Here is a 21,432-nt window from a genome sequence, read left to right on the forward strand (position 1 = left end):
ACTGGATTTATAAATCTTTATTGAATAAATTCTGAGTTTCCCATTAGTACATTCAAAATCATGTTTTCTTGAGTATTATCAATATGGGCACTTTTATAGCCTCACATTTAAAGTACTGAAAAATCAGTTTTCAGAGGGTAGTCAACTCCTAATTAGCAAGATATAAGGTCAAAAGCATGCTTATAATTACAATGTGTTACTTATATGCAATATTTTAACGTTAAGTTGGAATATATGATATGTAGAATAAATGATGAACTTTGTACAGTATTAAACTGATAACTTCACAAAATTTAGCCATGATAAATATGTGTGATACACAACAGTATACAGAAAAGTGAATTGAAAAGATTCACAGTATTACTTAAAGCACATTTCTCACAAGCTACTGCATTTTATATTTGCGCTGTTGCCAAGTGTCCCTAAACAAATCACAAACCTTATGGCAAGAAAACTACCAACAACACCAGTCAAAGCCCTCAGCTATCAAAAGCATTATATGTAGGCTAAGTAACCTTTCTTAGAGGTATACACCAACTGAGTAGTGTTACCAAAGTACTGTACAGTATTTGTTTCCCAGGATTACCAGTCTTTTGTCTGTCAGATGGAAGAAGGTAGACAACTGTGAATCACTTGCTGATCCTTTAGGGTATTAATAACTTTGGCCTGGCAATCTTCCCCAGTTGTTTGATTGCAAAGGATTCTGTTCTGTACTTATTTCTGAGTCATCCAATGCACCCCTTTATAATCATCATCAAGCAAGTAGTGTTTGCCACCAGTGTTGCAGAAATTACCAGATTCTCACATACTGTCTTCAAGTGTTTTAGCTTTCCCACTGTGATCACTACATTACAGGAAGATGATTTCATCTATTGGAACCCTCTTTAACTACTACTGCAAGACCGTGGCAACCAAGGAGAAAGGTATCACCCCTTCACCCTAGGGAAAGAGGATATGCTACAGAGAAGTCTCTAGAAGAATAGGTAGAAGGAAGTGCGAACCATGTTCCCCCCACTGTCAGTTCTTCCATTTATGGGGCTTGTAGAGATGGTTATAATCTTGCCTTTTTGGAGAACCCCACCCTTTCCTCACAGCCAGTAGATCATAAGATTTCAGAATAAGTTCCAGGTTTAAGATGACAGTAAAGTAGATAACCTGGGAACAGACAAAAGAGAATGTGCTGAGTAAGTTACTTGGTTTTTACAATCCTTTAGCATAATTTCTCCAGAGTTTCCCAGTTGCATCTCACGCCTTAGACAAGAGCAACTTACCAGGTGTACGTGGGGCTTTCCATATGGAGGTTTTGGTTTACATGACAGCTGAAATGACCAGAAAACTCATCCTCACAGGTGAGAGGATGACACATTGACTTCCTGGAGTTAAAGATTGTCTCCTTAGGCTTCCAAGTATTCACTCAATTATTTTTGGGAAAAACAGGAAGAGTAATAGATGACATTATAATTGTGTACCCTGGAAACCAGGAATGCCCACTTTGTGAGACTGTGTAAACTAGTAATAGATATCTTCATTTGGGTAAACTAGTAACAGGTATCTTCATTTGGGCTCAAAAAAACATAAGAATCATCTCCAGTTTTGCACCAAGAAAAAAACTGAGTTTGACTGTCTCAGTGGAAGAGCAAGTTTTAACGTTGAAATTTTGCAATGCCTGTTGGCATCTGTTGGTTACAGTTATGACCTATTCATGATGGACCCAAATCACAAAAGTTCAGTGTATTGCTCAGTCAACCAGACTTAGGTGGCCTGGAAGATAGCTGCAATATTACATTCCTGGATCACTTAAAAGTTTATACCTTTTTTTCAAAATGGCCTCAAACAAGTTCTCATAGTTCCATTCTGTCTGCAACAAGAGCATCCTGTCCTAAAAGAGGCTCCTCAAGCAGCTACCTTTTATAGGTGTTACAGATATCAAGACAATTTTCATATTCATGTTTGGAGATTATCCAGCAAGGCTTTAGAGAAAGGTTTTTCTCAGGAACCACCAGCAGCACTGCAAGGCCTTGCAAAATCTCATCCATTAACCTCTACCAGGTCAAGTGGAATAAATTCTGCAGTTGGCATCTTGAGCGGAGTGTTGATACAATTAACCTTATTATTCCCTTAGTTGTCTACTTCCTCCTTCCTTCTCTTAATTGGGATCTTATCTTGGTGCCAAAAAGACTAAAGCTCCTTGAAAAATCATCTACCTCGGAACCAGCACTCACATCTGCATCTTCAAAGTGGATCAGTGAAGCTCTTGCCTTATCTGGGAAAGGATAGTCACAGTGGAGAATGGTTATCAAAAGTCTTTCATTTCCTCTGTACTTCAGAGCACAGCCCCAGACATCTAGTAATAGGACTCACCACTGCGCCTTTCACCACTCTTTCATTATCTTTGGTCACAGCTAATGTACAAGATCTTGTACTTTAACCAGTAAGAGCCTGATACAGCAGGACATCACCCCAAGGCTCATTTTTTTATAGGTCAAAGAGAAAGACAGGTATCCAAAAACACTCACCCAACTAAAGCGGGTAATATGACGAAAAGCAAAGCAATCCCTGTGAAGTCAAGAGCCCTGTCCACTTGTATAGCTTTCAAGTATAACCTTGCTACCTTAAGTCCTGTGTGTGGGCACCTTGCAATGTCACTCTACTTCACTTTGCATCTACATGTTACTCAAAAATGGTTCAAATTTGACTTACTGGGGCTTGCATATGCAATGGGCCATATTTTACCCTTGGGGAATAGGTTGGGGATTTGCCATCATCCTCTTCATTATAACTCGCCCTCACCTATCATTCATGGAACTATCAGGAACCAAAGACTAAAGGATTATCAGTAGCTGTATCCTAAGTGGATACAGTACTTATTACAAGCATCTTCCTTGACAGAGTTTGTTTTGACCCTACTATACACAAACCACTGTACTTTTGTAGCTCTGTAGTCCCCCCAAATTCTATTCTTGACCCAACAGGCAATCACAAATGCTGGGATGTTCAGCATATCAGCCCCCAACTAAACAGCATGGCAGGGATGTACATGATTGATGATGATGTAATGAAGTAAAGCATTTTTATAACAAAAGTTTTTTCATATAAATCCTTTATTACAACCGAAAAGCCCAGCTTGCTCGTTTGTAGGGTTCAAGATCTGGGATTTTTGCAAGTAATGTATGCAGCCTTTCAATTCAGTATTGTGAACGTACCTTTATATTTTCCCCGTGCTTTGTTGTAGGCATCCGATATGATTCTTGACTGCTAATGCATTTATAAGTCTTGCACTTCGTTCTACTAGTGAGTGCCGTGCTGATCTCGTAGCCGTTGTGCATGCTGTTTCTCCCTGCATATTCATTTCATAAAGAAAGATACATCTCTGTTTTGATGACTGTAGATGTATTTTCCTAGGTAACCACATTTTGCAGCCCGTTTGTCAGAACTTGACCTCAGTTTTGCTCCTTGGGGCACAGTACTATTAAACTTGAGATAGCATAACCTGCAATAAACTGTAATTTCTTTGAGGAGGTGTCATAAATACTTCCACAATTGTCTATTCCCTCTAGTTCTCTGGTAAAGAAAGAGTATGAAAATATGTACAGTACTTACTTTGTTTCTTATCTAATGTTAGCTGGATCAAAAATCCTCGTTTTGAGCTCTGAGGGTGAGTACAGTAACTCGTTACCCTCGTACCATACAGCACACCAGGACCACTCACTTTGGGCTGGGTTTCCTATTTATTTTAGACATTTGGATGGTAACCTGCACTGTATAAGAAAAGGTAATGACAAACATCTAATGGTTAATTTATGTAAATTAAATTTTTTTATATTTTGAAGCATCAGCACCTGAAAGTTTATTTTTTACAACCATCTATAATCATAGTAAGCGTAGAATGCATCATCAAGCCATATTTACATAGCACACCACCACCTACTTCTAGACCCATTGGTATTTTCACATTTTTTTAAATACATTTATTTAATGTAATTCATTTACAGTATATTTTTTATGTAATGGTACCCATACAGTTTCTATTATTTTGGGGCTGAAAAGCGTACATGACATCTTTTCATTAGGTCTTAGCTGAAGGTAAATTAAACTGCATCGTAATTCCAATACTGATATATTCCTTCGATGAATATTTGTGTTCACGTTAAAAAGTGTTTGATGCTGTAACAAGCAAATGAACTGACGGTAGTTACATGCCTAAAAAGTTTCCTTCAGTCATACAGCATCCATATCTGTGTGCACTTTAACCCTTCTATCATGAAATCAACAACTGTTTCAAGTTTTTTCACAAATATACAGTACTTGGCTAATAGTAATAACAAAAGTAAACTGTTCTATTTGAATATATTTTTTGTTATATGGAAACATCCAAAATGGATAAAGATTTCATCAATATATTTAGAGCAGAAATGAAAAAATATATATAGTCCCATACAGTACTCAAAATGCAGTCGAGTACATTCCTGGTTACCGCAGTATTCCAGTGTTTTCAACTTTTTAGATGATTAACTATTTATATTCTCTTTCAGTGTCGAACTCATTGTCCCTGTTTGGTTGTCACTCATTTAGAATATATTGAAACTTTGTTAACCCTTTTAGTTTTTTGTAACATGGAGTAAAATTGTGTATTTCAGACTCGACCACCCGTCTCTCGAAACAGCAAGGTTCTTGAGATGGCCAACAACTTCCAGAAGCTTCAGGTTGCCTAGCAGAAGCTTTATCCAGGACAACAATGGGCCAAGTGACATTGAAATTTGTTTAATTTTTTGCTCTAACGGTTGACCATCTCTGAACCTCAGTTCACTCTGTCACAAGAGTATAAATGAGTGCAACCTCAGAGATGAGCAGAGTAGATTAGTAATTATTTACTACCCTCAGGACAATTTAAATCTGACCAACTTTTATGTGTGGTACTGATACAATGACTGCCGTTTTGAATAGATTTTGTTACGAATTTTTATATTACTTACAAAAAACATTTGTATGAAATTTATATTAAATCATATCTGTAGAAGTTATTGAATAGCTACATGATTTGTTCTTTCCTAATAAAGAGATTATTTGTGTAATATTTAGTAGTTACAGAAAAAATGTAGATGAAATATAATATTTCATAATGAGTTTTAGATAACTTTTTTATAGACATCATACTTCAGGTAGAGTTAGCTATAAAGGTACTGTATTATGTTGGCAGTCTTATAATGTGTACGGTACACTATGTTAAATAATGACAATAGAAGTGTCTGTCATACTGTTAAACAGCACTACCTTGGGAACAGTTAAACAATTAGAGTATTAAATTGAAGTAAAGATATGTGAATTAAAATTTAATAGTTAAATGCTTGAATGAAAATTTCTAATGCTAAATTCTTTTAAACCTGGCCCTAGAAAGCAGTATGCTTCTTATTCTTATGCTAACAAACCTGGACAGTTGAAAGTATAACTGATTAGAATTTTTTTTTATTTTGAAAGGGAAAGATATATATATACAGTATATATATATTACCATATATAGTACTTAGCTTTAAGATGAACTTTCTTTTTTTCCGAGAAAGAGAAAAAGGTAGTATATACTATATGTGTAGTGTATGTAAATAGATGTAAATACAAATGGACAAAAGCATGTGTAGCATATTTGCTTATGGGAAATATAGCTCATAGGGGTTTAAAAGAAATTTAAGTTTTTAAATTTGACAAAATGTTGGTCCAACACGATTCAGAATAATGGGTATAAGGATTCTGGAGTTTGTTAACATAAAATCCTTTCTACAGTGCTGTTTGAGCTAAAATCTGGATTGCATTCAATTATAATTTAAAATTTTAATTACGCTGTTCAAAATTACTTTTCATAATTAAAAGGAAAAAGTTTTTTTGATAGAATTATTCCTTTCCTCACCATTTACGATTTTAGGTCATGATAAAGTGCATGTAATAAAAGCATAAAAATTATAGTCATAAAAACTCATTTCGAAATTACACCCTCTGTACCACATTTTTTTGCAAAAAAAAAAGAAAAGATGTTTCTGAAATGACACTTATACAGGGTGGGCATTTATTTATAACGTTTGTCATTAAATATTAATAAACAAAATAATTACTGTAGTATGCACAGTGCCCAGAACCAGGTATTATAGTGATGTAAAAATTACTTTCTTAAAAACCACTTAAGCCTATTCAAATTGTTGATCTAACAACAAACCAGCATATACGATACTTGCTTTAATGAAGTGTGTTTATGGCTGCAGTGGTGCACTTTTCATTCATCTGTACAAGTTAAGATTACTATATAAACTTCCTTCCTTTAGGAAGCTGTAGTGCCAAATCCTGAAAGGATACTGGTCGTGGATCCTGAGTCCATGACTTTTACAGTATTTTGTCTCTGGTATGTTGATGCAGAATCTCTGTAACAATTCAAGCAGAGTAGGATATGACCCTGTTGTTGCTTAAGTGATGTTTGAATGTCCCTCAGCAATTGTGCTTCATTATTCAGATCTTTTGAAAGTAACCTGAAACAAAAAAAAAAAAGTTATACTTAACGCACATGAGCAAGAAAAAAAAATAGTGTCAGTTATAAATTTATCACCCTGTATAAGTAGTACAGTTTCATTAATGGTCTTGACCCTCCTCTTCCTAATTCTGGAGATGGCATTATTCATTAAGTTCAACATGAAGTTTTTAGTCTTAAAGAAAAATGTGATACACCATGTCTCCAAAACATGTCTCAATAAGGAAACTTGAATTTAAAGTTTCATTTGAGATAGAGGACTAGGCAAGTGGATTCAGTCTCCCTCCAAGACTTATTAGTGGTTTATTAACAATAAAGGCAAGAAGAATTATCCATGTGTAATTGGTAGATGTTCGTGATTACACTTAGTTCCTATATGTAACCAGAAGGCATTCTATAGTCTTAAAAACTCCCTCTTTTTTCCCCTGTGCTTCTAGCAACTTGTTTATAACATTACAGCATATTGTTGATTGTTACAAAGGATTGTCTGTTAGTCATTTCCCAAACAACACAATGGTAATTCTCATGATCAAGTTCAGTAATAACCCAGGGCTTTGTTTTTTGTTATCAGCTGACCATGTGCAGGTATTTTGACATATAGCTACTGAGTAAAATAATATTTAGCTTAATCATTCAGGAAGTAAAAACTTTTGCTATGTGGGACAGAGAAAATTAAATTTGCCTTAGTTTTGAAAATGAATTCTTTCTATTACTTATTTTGCCCATTACCCAAAACACAGTGATTATTGAGAAACATTCATCTAACAATGAAATATATCAGTGTCAGCATTAAGATTTAACACAGCCCTCAATGCGTGAACACCATACCCTCATGGTATACATGAAAAGTAAAATCATATTATATTTTACTGTTGACTCTTTCATCATTTGGGACATTATCACTTTATCACATACTGCTTAAAGCAAAGTAATGTAAAAGCTAATGTGGTTTTGTATTAAAAGCAGATTACACAATATCCATTTCTCTAATGCTTTTCTGATTTGTGTTCACTGGCAGATTTTTTACAAGATGCTATTTTTAATATTTCAGTATTGGTTCAATAATTATAATGACAATCTGTTGCATTGTCTACATATTCATTTTATCTTTGCTGTGTGCTTTTTGTTATTACAAGCTGAAAGGAGAGTGATTTTTGCACTGTACATGTTTTGCCATAAAAATTTTACTAGCAAAAATATATGTATTGAATGATGCAAATCTGGTAATTCAGACCATGAACAAGCAGTGTTTGATAGACTAGTTATTTTTAGACTTTAATTGTAGGATCATTAGACGTCAGTATGCCCTTATTCTTACAACTTTCTTTTTTTTTTTGTCCAAAACCGCTTATGTCATATCACTTGAATCTCTTAAATCATAGTTTATGCCTTGAGTATAATATGAAGTCCACTATAACTTTGTTCTCTAAGCATCAGTAAGACAGTGCTTGCATCTAGCCACCCTAACATGAAATGCTGTGGATTCAAATATCAAGTGAGGCAGATAAACTTTAACATGTCATTCCAGTTGAATATGGGTCTGTTGCTATAATGTACAATAATATATACGAGAATGCAGTTAACCTGTAACATATACAGTATGTGGCTAACCTCTTAAGATTGTTAACTATTTAACCCAAATTTCATTGAATTAAAAAAAAAAATTGTTCTCAGTCCACAAAATAATATCATGTACTGTATAACCTGTTGATAAAAATTTACAGAACATCTGAGAAAATGAAGCAGAGGAAATGTGGAATGACATAAACTGGCAACCATTACACACACACACACACACACACACACACACACACACACACACCATAAGGTGTCAGGAAAGTCAGAAATACAAACTGCATCAGAATGATACAACATCTGTTAACTGGTTTTTTGTTAACCAGTAAGTAGCTAGTCAAGAAATTTACGAATAAGAAAACAGACAACATGAGATATATATCTATACACCTTAAAAAGTGAACAAATGGAACCTTACATTTAAGCAAAAATGCTGGCATATTCTGGAAATAACAAAATTAAAAATCAACGCCACCACGAGATAAAACCCCTCAGTTAGCATACTGATAAAAATAGGAAGAGTAAAATGATTAAAATGTAAGCAATGAGGAACCAATTGTCAGACACTGTTAATGGATTCATAAAGTACAGTATTTTACTAAAGAGTAAAACCAACCCCTACTGAGCTTGGTTAAGCTAGTATGAACAGCTGAAAGAAAAAAGTGGTGGCACCCTTCACATTTGTAAATGAACTAGTTTTTATACCAAGCTAAAATGTTTTATAAAACTGGTCTACACTATCCATTTAGGTATACATTCAATACGCAACTTGTGTGGGATTAATTCAAAAGTCAAAACAGCATAAAACCATAAATATTAAAAAAAAGTACTTATAACCTCATCTATAACCATGTTGTTGTGTTTTGGATTTTAAAGCTATTTGTAAACAGACATTTTCAACTACATAAAAAAAGGTATTTTAATTCTATGCATCTGGGTATTCTACTCTGTTTTTCAATGTTTTATTTCTTTTCCTGAATAAAATACATTCTTTACAAAGTGAAATTCTGAAACCAGCAATCATGATGAACAATTAACTATGACAAAACTTTAACTGGTACTTGTTCAACAACCATTTGAAGCCACAGATACTGAACTAAACAAAAATGTTTGCAAAACTAAAAACTTGGTTTTTTGCAATAGTACACAGAACAAAATTTACAAAAATATTAAAAATAAAGAATACACTACAGTACTGCTGAATTTCTGTATCACAAAAATGGCAACTTGATGAAAAATGTCAGACATATATACAACAGGATTAAACAAAAAAACTGATTAGGACCAGGTGTTGGGTATAGTGCTTCATAAAACTAGAGGTAACAAGTTAAAGTAAAAGCATAAAAATTTAACCTTTGATGAAATAAGATTATTAATCAAGCAACAAAAAATTGTTCTGCAATACATAAAAACATTACAGCAACCACTCCCAATTCAGCATAAATCGATCCAGATATTTTTAAGAACTTTCGTGATATTGACTACGTACTATTACTAGTGCTTTGATTTAAGATACATTTAACACTTTTGCTGTGATAAAATAAATCTGTAGGACACTCAATTAACTGGGATCATGGGAATTATTTCCTATGTTTAATAACAAAGCTGATTTTACCAATAGAAAATCCCTTTCAGTCAGCAAAGTTTTTATTACTTTACTACTTAAGTACTGCACTGTGGTTTCATTCACTAATAATAATTTTATTCATTGTTCTTTCTGAACTAATAATGTGTACTGTACCTCTTGACATTATTGTAATCAGACTATTGCTCTTTCTTTTTATTCATATGATATCAAGTGCCTATGTTCTAAAAATTTAAATTGCCTGTGCATAGAGTGTGATAATGATTTTCCAAAATTACTTATGGTATGTTGTATATATATACATATAATAAATCACTTATATAAAAACATTATCTAGGATACATACATATTCTACACCAGTGATTTGGAAATTACTCCATTGTGTCTAATTATGTGCCTTTGATAAACTGTACATATGGGTGAAGATGTGTGTTTACTGTATTAGTTGTGTATCACATGTAATGTATATCGGAAAAACATGGCAATGTTTATCATGGGTGCTTCTTTAATTATCCCTCAGTATATAGAGTAAGTTTAAGAATAAGACTAGAACTGGTTTCAGTCTAAGTGAAAGGGAAGAAAATTAAGAAAATAGCAAAATTTTAAAATGAACAGTACACTATAAGCTCTAGTTTAATTAGTTAAGCACAGTAAAGCTTAGTTTGGTTAATAATCTAAGAAAAATACCACTAAATTTTTTTTTTTACAAAAAAAAACAGATTATCTTAGGGTGTTCTTATTCTGCTCAGAAAGGAACTAAGCCTCAACTATTCTACACTTTGAGGCTTGAAATACATAACCCACTGCATTTTCTAACAATATTACCTTAATTCAACCTAAGAATTACTAATGCTGTTACTAAATCTGTGGTATTACCACTACTGTAACTGAATAGCAGCCAAATATCTACGATTCCTCTCTCTCAATCAACTAAAAACAATGGGTTTGCCTCTGTACATACTGCACAAGATTTATAAATACAAAAGCCAAAAGGCAGGTAGCCTATGGTTCTTTATCCCACATTCACTGAAATAAGAAAAAAGGAAAAGGAGTGGGGCTTAATTCTCAAGATCTGCCTCTTGAAAAATACAAGAACCATGGAAAACATTACTGTTGGCCTGGCAGGTGTTAGGAGGCCACTTGCTAATGAAAAGAGTTCCCCTCCTGAAAAATAGTAGAAAGAAATCAAATAAATTGAGGCATGTCACTGACTATACAAACTGCCTTGTGACTCAAACCTGTCAAGAATAAAAAGAAAAAAAGCGCTCCAAACATGGGAGCAATATTCATGAGCAGGGTCAGATGAGGCCATCATGAACTTAAGTAACTTGAGTGAAGAAAAGATTTTCCAACAACAAAAGAAAATTTGACTTCTTTTGTAGATTGAACACTGAGGCTGATCTCTCCCTACTAATTTTTAATTAGACTTGGCACACAAAAATATTATTTAAGAATACTGTAGTTTGGATTACATTTTCTTAGATAAAACTTATAAAAATAGTAAAACACAGAATGTAAGTTCAATGGGATTCTTATTAAGCTACAGTACACAACAACAAGATAACAGTCAACAAATGAGAGAAAATGTAAATTTTCATAATGAAATTATTTGGATACTTACCTAGTGTTAAAGATAGCTATATCTTCATGCCAGCAAGTGTGGTTGGCATTCAAAATAAAGAAGATTGCTTGATTGACCTGGATGACCATCTAGTTCACCTGTTCACTTGGGGTGTCTCAAATGTTTTAGTTCTCGTCAGAGTTCTTGACAACCCATTAAATTGTGCTTTACCAGCAGGTAAGTATCCAATAATAAATTTTATGAAAATTTATATTATTTGAGATGAATCTTACCTACTGCTAAAGATAGCTGATTCCCACATTCAGAGAAGGATGGTGGGATAACCCAAAAACATTCTTACCTGATCTGGGAGCCTTCCTGGATAGTACAGCCCCTAGAAGATGGGTCCCTCTTTGGGAGTAAGGCTCTTAGGTACGATGAGGTAAGAGCAGCCTCACAGAGACAGCTGCCTCTGCAGAAGTGATATTAATGAGACCCCTGTGCCTCGATCCAACAGCCCAACAAATGACAGGTGAGGGTGGGGGTGAGACAGTGGTCATGTTTTAGTGCTGTCAATTCTTGGATCTTTTTAAGCATAGCATTATAAAATGCATGCAATGTGTCTCCCACAAAGCATCAGAAATGGTGTTAACGAGGCAACGTCAAAACTCCAAACGCAAAGGAGACTTGGATAAATTTTCCACCTCACCGTTGGACTAAAGAACCTTGAGGTATCAAGGGCTTGCCTCTTAAAGGGTCCAAACATGCAAAAGAGTCTTCATCTGGAACTGAAGATGGATTAAGTGCCTGTAAGGTGCAAGAATCATGCAATAGCAGCCCTAAGCTGCCTCATAAAGGAAGGAAGACAAGTACTAGCATTCTTGAAAGATGAGCCAAATGCCTAACTGATCGAGAATGTATAGAGGAGGGTGTTGGAGGACACAGAACTTTGTCCCAAGAACCACCCTGGTTCCCTAGCAGTAGATTCTTCCAACACTGAAGGGAAGAAGGGTAATAAGGAAGAGGAGGAGCCATTGAAGAAGGAAGGAAGGGAGGTAAAGCCTCTGCCCTGTTCTAATTAATTGCTTCCTCAATTATCTGACTCTCTCCTCTTATATCTAAGAAACTTATTCAAAAATTCATCTGACTAATCCCTACACTCTTCACACTTACCACAGCAAGAGAAATTCTGATGAGAAATGAAACTTTCATAAAACACCTGGTAAAACTGAACTAGACAGTCATCCAGGTTAGCCAAGTGTTCCTCTTCTTTATTTTGAATAATGACCACACCTGCCAGCATGAAGATATAGCTATCTTTAACAGTCGGTAAGATGCAACCCAAATAATTCAAAATAAGCGTAACACGCAATGGATGAGAAGAGAAAGAAAGTCAGTTCATACAGAAGTAAAGTGCCGTGACTGCAAGCTTAGCTACCAGTCTTGTATCAAACAGTCAAATGCTGAGAATGATGACAACTGACAGGATGACAAAACAGCCTAACTGGGATAAAGGTCATCAGAAAGTATTGCCTATTGAAAGCCATACAAATACTGTAAAGTAAGACTAAAGAGCAACTTTATTCAAGACATTTGAGATTTTGGAATGTGAGTCAAGTTTCAAAACATTTAATGGAATTGATAGGATAGTACATACTAATTTAATTGTAACATTTTTGGGTGGAATGACCTTGTGTGAAGAATAATGCAAAGAAAGACAAAGTACATCTAATACTTAAGAAGCAATAGCCTTTCAGACCTAAAAACAATAAGATAATTGAGGACATAAGTTTGCAGAAGGCTAGAGAATATGCACCAGAGCACTGTACCACATCTATTTTACATAAAGAATCCCCATACAAACACACTGTCTGAATATAAGAAGCGTGAGCATAGGCTTAGTGTTCCTTCCTTGAAAACTATTTCAAGTATCACAGAAACTTACAACTAAAGTTGAAGAGAAAGGAAAAATGGGGCATTGGAGTCAGTATCTTTAAATCTTCTGACCAAAGAAAATGATTATGAATTGGCGAATGTTGGCATGACAGAGGGACGAGTAAAATGTGCCACCACTGTAATACCTAAAACAGAAACACAACTCTGGGAAGCCATGTCTCCTCACCTTAGCCAGATTATTGGGGTTATCTGCAGCACCAAAAAGACGTCTTCTTTTGGCCCCCCAAAACCCACTCCTGCTAGTTATCAGTCACAAACATGTCTCTCAAATCTCTCTCTCTCTCAGGCCTACCTCTACTGGAGTTATAGTATGTAAAGCTCTATGCAGGGAAGAAGAGACATCCCTGGCCAATTCTATAATACAGGAGGATGATGAGCACCCAGCCCACTTTTGTAATCCCTAGACATGATGTCAGGCTGAGAGATAAATGATCAGGGTTTTTTCTGAGAGCAGGATTCAAGATTAATTCTTTACTGTGATGCAGTAGTTTCTGTTAAGCAAGAAGAGTTGACCTCTTTAACTGTTCTGTAGTAAGTCTGATCGCAGTGCTACTAGTTCTTGAATCTCCAACAGTAGCAAGCATAATAAGAGAATCACATATCAAATATAGGTGTGCGATTCATACAGTTTGAAGGCCTAAACATGCAGCAGTTGCAAAAACAAAGAGAAGCCAGTACTGTATACTGTAACACTATCAATTGATGTGCACTGACAGAGTCCAGTGGACCAGCTCAATAAGAGTGGTACATAGCATGACCAAAAGTATTATCATCATCACCAAAAGTATTATCAGTAAGTTTGTGGGAGCTGTTGACTGAGCATGCCTAAGGGGCAGTGAGCAGCTTACAAAGCAAAAAGTGTGTGCACCTTTATCAACTGACACCTATGATGTCCCAACATGCATTACTGTATCACACCCATGCCTCATATGAGAGGAAGATGTATGGCTGGTTGGGAACAGATGGATTACAAGACCTCTTAGAATTCTTTCACTTACGTAGAGAAGAGCACTCAACTGCAGTAATCATGTAGAGGCTAAAGCAGGAGGGGAGCACAATCTCAAGTAGGGAAACTGTTCAACCATGTAGAGCTACTAGAAACTTGAGCATTGTCCCTCTCTGCAGGCTGATTTCCCCTTGGAGCCCTCTTGGGTTTACAGTCGGTTGACTGTCCATAAAGGTTTTCAGCAGAGGATGTGCATGAAATAAGCACATCCCACTAATAATAACAATAATAATAATAATAATAATAATAATAATAATAATAATAATAATAATAATAAACTTAGTTGTACGGTTAATGGTCATGCTTAGTCAAGGGTGACTATGCTATGAGTCACTCTTTGAAAAATTAGTCTTGCTAGATTCTGATGTGCAGGATGAGTCATGAGACCAGTCAAAAGGCTTAAGTGCAGAGCACACTTTTCACTCTTGGCGATAAAATAGTCTGGAATGCCAAAGGTAAGAGACAGAATAACTGGAAGCATACTTTATGAAAAAATATCAGATACTAAAAGGCATGTCATACGCACTAACAAAAAACCAAAGAACGAACACTACGCAAACAGGATTCAACTACTTAAGAGCAAGTGCCAGGCATAGTATGCACCTCTAAAGCTTTGCACTGGCAATACAAGAGGAAGTGGTGTGTACCCTAGTATTCACATAATCAGAACAGATGAATCCACAGAAGAATATTCACTATGACAGGACGGAGGACGGTAATCATTCCACTCAGGAGGCAGTGTTAAAGTGTCTGGAAAATTATCTGATAACTTGTGAAAACTCACTTCAATCTGTTTACTGTATACTGTATATAGAAGAGACAAAGTAACTTTTGCCTTGCCATTCTAGAATTTTCACTCAGGGAGGATCTGTAGCAATTGGCTTTGATAAGGTAGACAAAGGATTAGCAGTGAGGTCAATAAAGAAAATTAAGTTGAAGTGAAACCCCAGTATCTGTGCCATTGGCAAAAATATTTAGTATAATTTAAATGGAGTACTGCCTTCACAAAGTACATTATGGAATGAAAGAATAGTTTGACATCATCACATTGAGTGTTGTTTCCCTGTAGCTCATTCTCATACTCTACTGACTACATTTTCTGATTCATTCCAGATCACTGTAAGCTCTGCAGCAACTTCTTTTGTATTTGCAGAGGACAAATGAATACCAGAGTGGCTTAACTGCATACTGTGCTGATATCAGAAAACTAAAAGAATTCCAGAGCTGACTTACCATGCTAATCAATAACATCATCCACATGACAATCCCTGTGCTTGGTACTGAAGTTTCCAGAAGATGGCAAAGGAAGCCACATAGTTAAGGAATTGTCCCAAACACACTTTTTGTAACGGGCAGTCAAATAGTCACCACTGCTGCAGTTGTGATAGGCTCCAAATACATATGCATTACAATACTGTATGAGCTCAAAACTTTGAAACATAAATGCTGGCACTGTATTGATTAGTTGCTTCCTAGTCACTGCAACCTTCCTCCCCTTAATCTTCAAGATGAAAAGATTGCAATATTATTGCAAGGACATAAACCATATATTATTATTATTATTATTTAGAAGATGAACCCTATTCATATGGAACAAGTCTACAAGGGCCATTGACTTGAAATTCAGGCTTCCAAAGAATATGGTGTGCATTGGAAAGAAGTAACAGAAGATATTATGAAATACAGTACAGCAAGAGATCAGTTATTGAAATAGAAAAAATAAATCAACAAATTAATGAATAAATAAATAAAAATGTATGTAAATGATTAATACAAGGCTTGTCTAAGGATAGTAATACATTACATCTTCGCTCAAACTTTTGATGTTCCAATTGCACAACATCCTCAGGAAGACTGTTCCACAGTCCTACGGTGTGAGTAATATGGGATCTCTGGAAAAGAGAAGTTCAACAGCAAGGCACATTTACTGCATTTTGGTGCTGCTGTTCAGCAAATCTGGTCGCTCTCAGCAGGAAAAGAAGATCTAGAATCGTTGCGCATAGTCCTCACAGTTTTAGTTTGGAAAATGGTTCAACTCATGTTACATACCCTTGTACTATAAGTTTGCTGACATATAACAAAACCATCAACTACATTACAGTACAGTGGATTAATTAACACTAAATTACCAATCAATAGGATGTCTATAAAGAAAGTGGAAATCTGCTGAGCACACATTGGTGGGTATGGGTAAGGAGAGACATCAAAAGGGGTACCCAAAATTGAGCTGGATTAGCCAGTGAGTCAACTTGATGAAACCTAATAGTAAATGTGTGGCAGAATGCCATGTGTCATGAACAGATGCTCTCTGACAATTTTTGGGGTGGGTTCCACCTGCCCTACTGCATAACAGATACCCAAAAATGTAGTTGGATCATTAAGTGAACTTTTTTTAAGAAACCCATGGTAGAATATTTTTCAGCAACCTTATTACTAAGACAGATCAACAGTCATGTCTAGTGGTGGGTCAACCACATCAAATATGCCCAAATGCTCCAAACCTTAAAATTGGCTACTGGTATGTTTGCTATAGTTCCCAGTATCACAAATGAGCATTTTTAAACCTTTTCAGATGTAGGGAGTGGCCATTAGGACAATTTACGCTACACTATGAGTCAACCTGATAAAAAACGCTTGGTTTCATCCCAAGTCCTGTCAACAGCAACCAACAGACATTTTCAATGATGGGTTGTGGCTGCCAGATATGTCTAGCACCCATTGGCAACGTTTAACCTATTGGTACTAATACACTGTCTGGTATGTGGTGGTTGGCCCTTCAAACCAGACTTGCATAAGTAGATAAGTCATTTAAGGGCTGTCTCTAAAGTCACATTTTCAGCTCTATTTCACAGGTGTGCAACAGTAGGGCTCTGAGTTGGCCTTGCTTACATTTTTCTCCCAGCTGAACATACAACAGAAAAGTAAATGCTCTATACTTGACTGCTCCCTGTGCTATTAAACCTAATTATCTTGGGCTAAATTGTGGACTATAATCCTTTAGTTGCATACTTAAGCATAATTATATCCATTGTCTGCTGAAGTAAATACTGTATGGTTAGGATAAAGTTCAATAATGGAGATATTAATAAAAATAATTTTACATCCAGCCTATCTCCATGGTTAATCTTTACATGCAAATTCACTTCTTCCCTGGCTGTGACTGGTAAAGCATGGTGATTTTGAAATGGATATAAAAACTGAATGCTTATACATAAGTAAATGTCTTGAATTTGTCAGTTATTCTGTTAAGCTATGATACCATGGAAAGAAATAACTGCTGCATTGTCTTAAAAGTCTTGACTTTCAGGTAAAAACAGGATTCTTGTTGCCAAGTGTTGTGGTACTAAGGATGTGATAAATTCTCCAGACTATGCAGTGTGATTCAATGAATGCCATTACAAATGTATACACATGAAAATAAAAGGCGAGTCTAGTAGTGCTTTCAGCAACGACAGTACCATAACATATTCTTCTGATTTTCTCCTCCAAATGTAAAACTTGACAATACTGTAGCTCAACAGCCATTCCAAGATTCAACAATGGCAAATAATGGAGAATATTCTCCAAGACAGCTTAAGTAGGACACTGCACCATAAGTTGGGTTAGGTAGGAGATGACCTATAAGCCAACGTGCCACCCAAATTAACCAGTGGCATAAGAATGGGAGAAACATCATTCAAAAACTGCCATATCCAGAGATTTCACCTAGTTTTACCAAATAATAGTCTTATAATTATCAGCTCCTAAGGCCCAGTCGCAACAAAATTTGGTACATCATATAGTTATACACAAACTGTAATTATCATGTTGGTTTATTTTTGGAGGCCATCCATAAGTCCTTTCAATTTTTCCCAATAAAGTTCCTAACAATAACCCTATTTTTTCTTTCCTGTTAACACAGGCATTCAAACTATGGGCTAAGCTAAAGGATTTTCAATAGTTTCCAAACAATTCAGTATCATTCTAACTTTGTTACCAACTAAAGAAACCTTAGTTCTTTGTTTATACTGAAAGAGTGTTTCACATACTTTCTGGCATCCATGCATCTTGCTGCACAAGTTTATACAAAGTAAACAATATTTATAACAAAACTTATTTTTATTTTTGGGGGGGAGTTAAAGGCCAATGGGACACATAAAATAATGCTCTGCTTTTACCAAACTAAAAAAAAATCTTACAAAAGGAAACGGAAGGATGAAGGATGGGCTTAATGCATAAACAGACCTATCTTTTAAAGAAGAAAGATTACATCAGATCAACAGAAGCAAGTGGAGAATTACACAGCTTGGCAGAATAAAAGAAATGGTCACTGAATGACCAACATCACCTTTACAAAGTTCCTTTGTCTATGTGGAGCAAAATGAAGGAGGAAAGTTGTCCAATACTTTCCCAATCACAGTAATGTAAGTTAAATTAATGCACTGGAAGTATCATTAATGCATGATAATAAAAAAAAAGGTTTCCTCAACAATAATATTGTTGATAAACAAATATGCTATATGCAGCCCTATAGTACATATACTACAGTAACAAGTTTTCTATCAAAATCAAGGAAAATTTGCAGGTTTTTTACGCAATGTCACAGCTGATATACAGTATATACTGAGGTGATAGATGCTATTAACCAATGTACTACAATGCAGGAACTACCGGTATTTACTAGTGGAATTAAACAAAAGACTTAAATTCACCTTATGCAAAAGCAATAGGGCTACCTCTTGATAAAGATAGTGCTATTTTTTTTAACATAGAAAACAATCAGCCCATGAAACAACACACTTACCCTACCATTTGGTGTCTAAGTGGCATCACAAGTTACCATAAGAAATCACTTTTATGATACAGCTTTTGCGTCTGTGTGTAGCTGTTGAATTAAGCTAGCCTAACCTAGCTAAAGTGGTTTTACTCTGGACGTACTATACATAAGCTTGCATAGCAAATTCATCTGAAGGCTATGCCAGCATTATCACCAATTCCCTCCGAACCTAAACTATCTAAAATCAACCCAGCTAGATGACCTAAGGTAAGTTATCAGAAGAATGGCATAAATTGAGACCAACTAGGTAAACTTTGGTAAAATTTTCCTTTAAACCATTTTCACAGTTTGGACTTGAAAATATAATTCTATATTTTAATATGTGCTTTGAATGTCTGTTTGTTCCTTTTGCTGTAAAGTTTAACATAATCCAAACACAACTTCCACAGTAGGACATAAAAAAAAAAAGACGGTAAATATTTCAGTCACTGTCAATTTACGATTGATTTGATCAGGAGTTTCGTACTAATCTTATTAAGGAGACAACATCGCAACATAAAAACTCCATTATCAAATAAGGTAATGACTGAGAGTAAAATACGTTTTTAAGACCTGAGCAACAGATTATCAGGTAATTCTAAGTATTAGCTCCGGGCCTGTTTTTATCTTGGAAACTGGTTTTTTCCACACTTTTAGGGCTTCTGATACTGGCGGTGCATTTGTTTGTTGTCGGCCAAATGGAATGTCCCTTCGCTGTGTTTAGTACTGGCCCAGGGTGGTCGGTACCCATACATTAACAAGTTATTGCACTTGTCGGACGGGATATGAACCGTTTCAAACAGACGTACCTGTGCTCTGTCTTGTGAAGATCGCATGTGGAAACCCCTTGTTGGATGGGCTTCAGGGGTTAATTACAGGTTAATTACATTTGTGCGACAAAAATTGAAGGTAAATCCATAATTAGCAACCAGAAAACTGTAGAAAAAGTCAAGTTAGAAGGAAATTGCCGCCATGGAGCTACTACTTAGCCAAATGGAATGTCGCTCCGCTGTGTTTAGTACTGGCCTGGGGGGGGAGGTACCTATACTTTAACAAGTTATTGCACTTGCCGGACGGAATATGAACCATTCCAAACAAATGTACCCATGCTCTGTCTTGTGAAGATCGTGTACGGAAACCCCTTGTTGGATGGACTTCAGGGGTTAATTAAATTCGTGCGATAAAAAATGAAGGTAAATCCATAAATAGCAACCAAAAAACTTAGAAAAAGTCAAGTTAGAAGGAAATCGCCGCCGTGGAGCTACTATTTAGATCTACCGATTATCAACAGACCTTAACCTAGAGGTTAACATAGCCTAACCTAGGCTAAGTTAGCCTCACCGTAAGACTGGCCTAGCCTATCTACCAGTGTCTGTTGCAGGATATGGGATCAGTCTACCGGTACCGGTAAACTATATAAAAAGTAAGACTTTATCGTAATGAAAACTGTAACAATGAAGACACGTCATGAGGAGCATAAATTGTCCACCAAAGACCTCCTGGTCATTTGTCCTGAGGAATTATGTATATCTATTAGAAAAGTGGTACGGACTATTACCAATGGTCTTTTAGTAAAGTTTATAATTTGTTGAAGGCAAAAGATAAACATTGAAAAAAAATAAGAGGAAAAATTACAAAATAAAAGCAGACTTTGCACATACTGTATGAGTGATGGACACAGATGATCGCAAAGATAAAGTGAAGTTGTTAATATTTTCGAGAGACTCACGAGGATCGAAGGTTGGACCCACAGAGTAAAGTCAAGAAAATCAGGCAGTGCTTGTCAATTGTCCGTTTGTCACCGAGACCCCGACTGTCAATTGAGCCTCCCGCCGCCAGGAGTAAATAGTAGTAGTACTATTAAATGGGAGTTAACTTTGAAACGGCTCCCTTGCTCGTTCTATCTCTCCTTTGCTAAGTTTCCTAATCTCTGTAATACCATATAATATAATATATATATATATATATATATATATATATATATATATATATATATATATATATATATATATATTTTGTTTTTAATACAGTCCTTCCTATTTTCAATTTCTGCTCTGGATAGATCTACGAATAGAAGGATGTTTGCGAAACAAAGCTCTTCAGAGATGCTATCTTTGTAACGGCACGTCCTAAAACCTGCATTCGTTAACGAGGTTTTTATACACAAAATTTTAATTTCTTTCCTTTTTAGTCTCTTTCCTCAACATGTGATATTCTCTCTCTCTTATATATATATATATATTCTTTTTCTTCTTGTGGTTGTGCAACTTTCCTAGTTTTATATGATTTCCCGAGACAATTATTATTACTGTAAATGCTTTATATCAGCTAGACTTACCATTGCGGTTTCACTTATACTCGCTAATACATCTCTAAATAGTTTAATATGGCGTTCCTCTCTTCCAGCAATGTGTCACAGCATTTGCACCTACTGAAAATAATAAAA

At 35.6% G+C, this 21,432-nt stretch overlaps 1 protein-coding gene and 1 long non-coding RNA gene across 2 annotated transcripts in view; one reads left to right on the forward strand and one right to left on the reverse strand.

Annotated features, from left to right (window-relative positions):
• Positions 1-5,873, forward strand: part of LOC136832274 (uncharacterized) — a 272,952-nt gene extending 267,079 nt beyond the window's left edge. The window contains exon 14 of the mRNA XM_067093143.1: positions 4,638-5,873. Within this exon, the coding sequence (XP_066949244.1) occupies positions 4,638-4,712 (75 nt within the window). The 3' untranslated portion in view covers positions 4,713-5,873. The remainder of the gene's footprint in view (positions 1-4,637) is intronic.
• On the reverse strand, positions 3-20,801 carry LOC136832275 (uncharacterized). The gene is made up of 5 exons (XR_010851150.1): positions 20,648-20,801; positions 6,222-6,509; positions 3,601-3,753; positions 3,204-3,500; positions 3-1,155 (listed from the first exon to the last, which is right to left on the reverse strand). It is a non-coding gene; the product is annotated as an uncharacterized lncRNA (long non-coding RNA).
• Between the last annotated feature and the right edge of the window lie 631 nt (positions 20,802-21,432).

The sequence above is a fragment of the Macrobrachium rosenbergii genome, chromosome 49 (assembly GCF_040412425.1).
Source record: "Macrobrachium rosenbergii isolate ZJJX-2024 chromosome 49, ASM4041242v1, whole genome shotgun sequence".
In the NCBI taxonomy this organism is placed as follows: Eukaryota; Metazoa; Arthropoda; class Malacostraca; order Decapoda; family Palaemonidae; genus Macrobrachium; species Macrobrachium rosenbergii.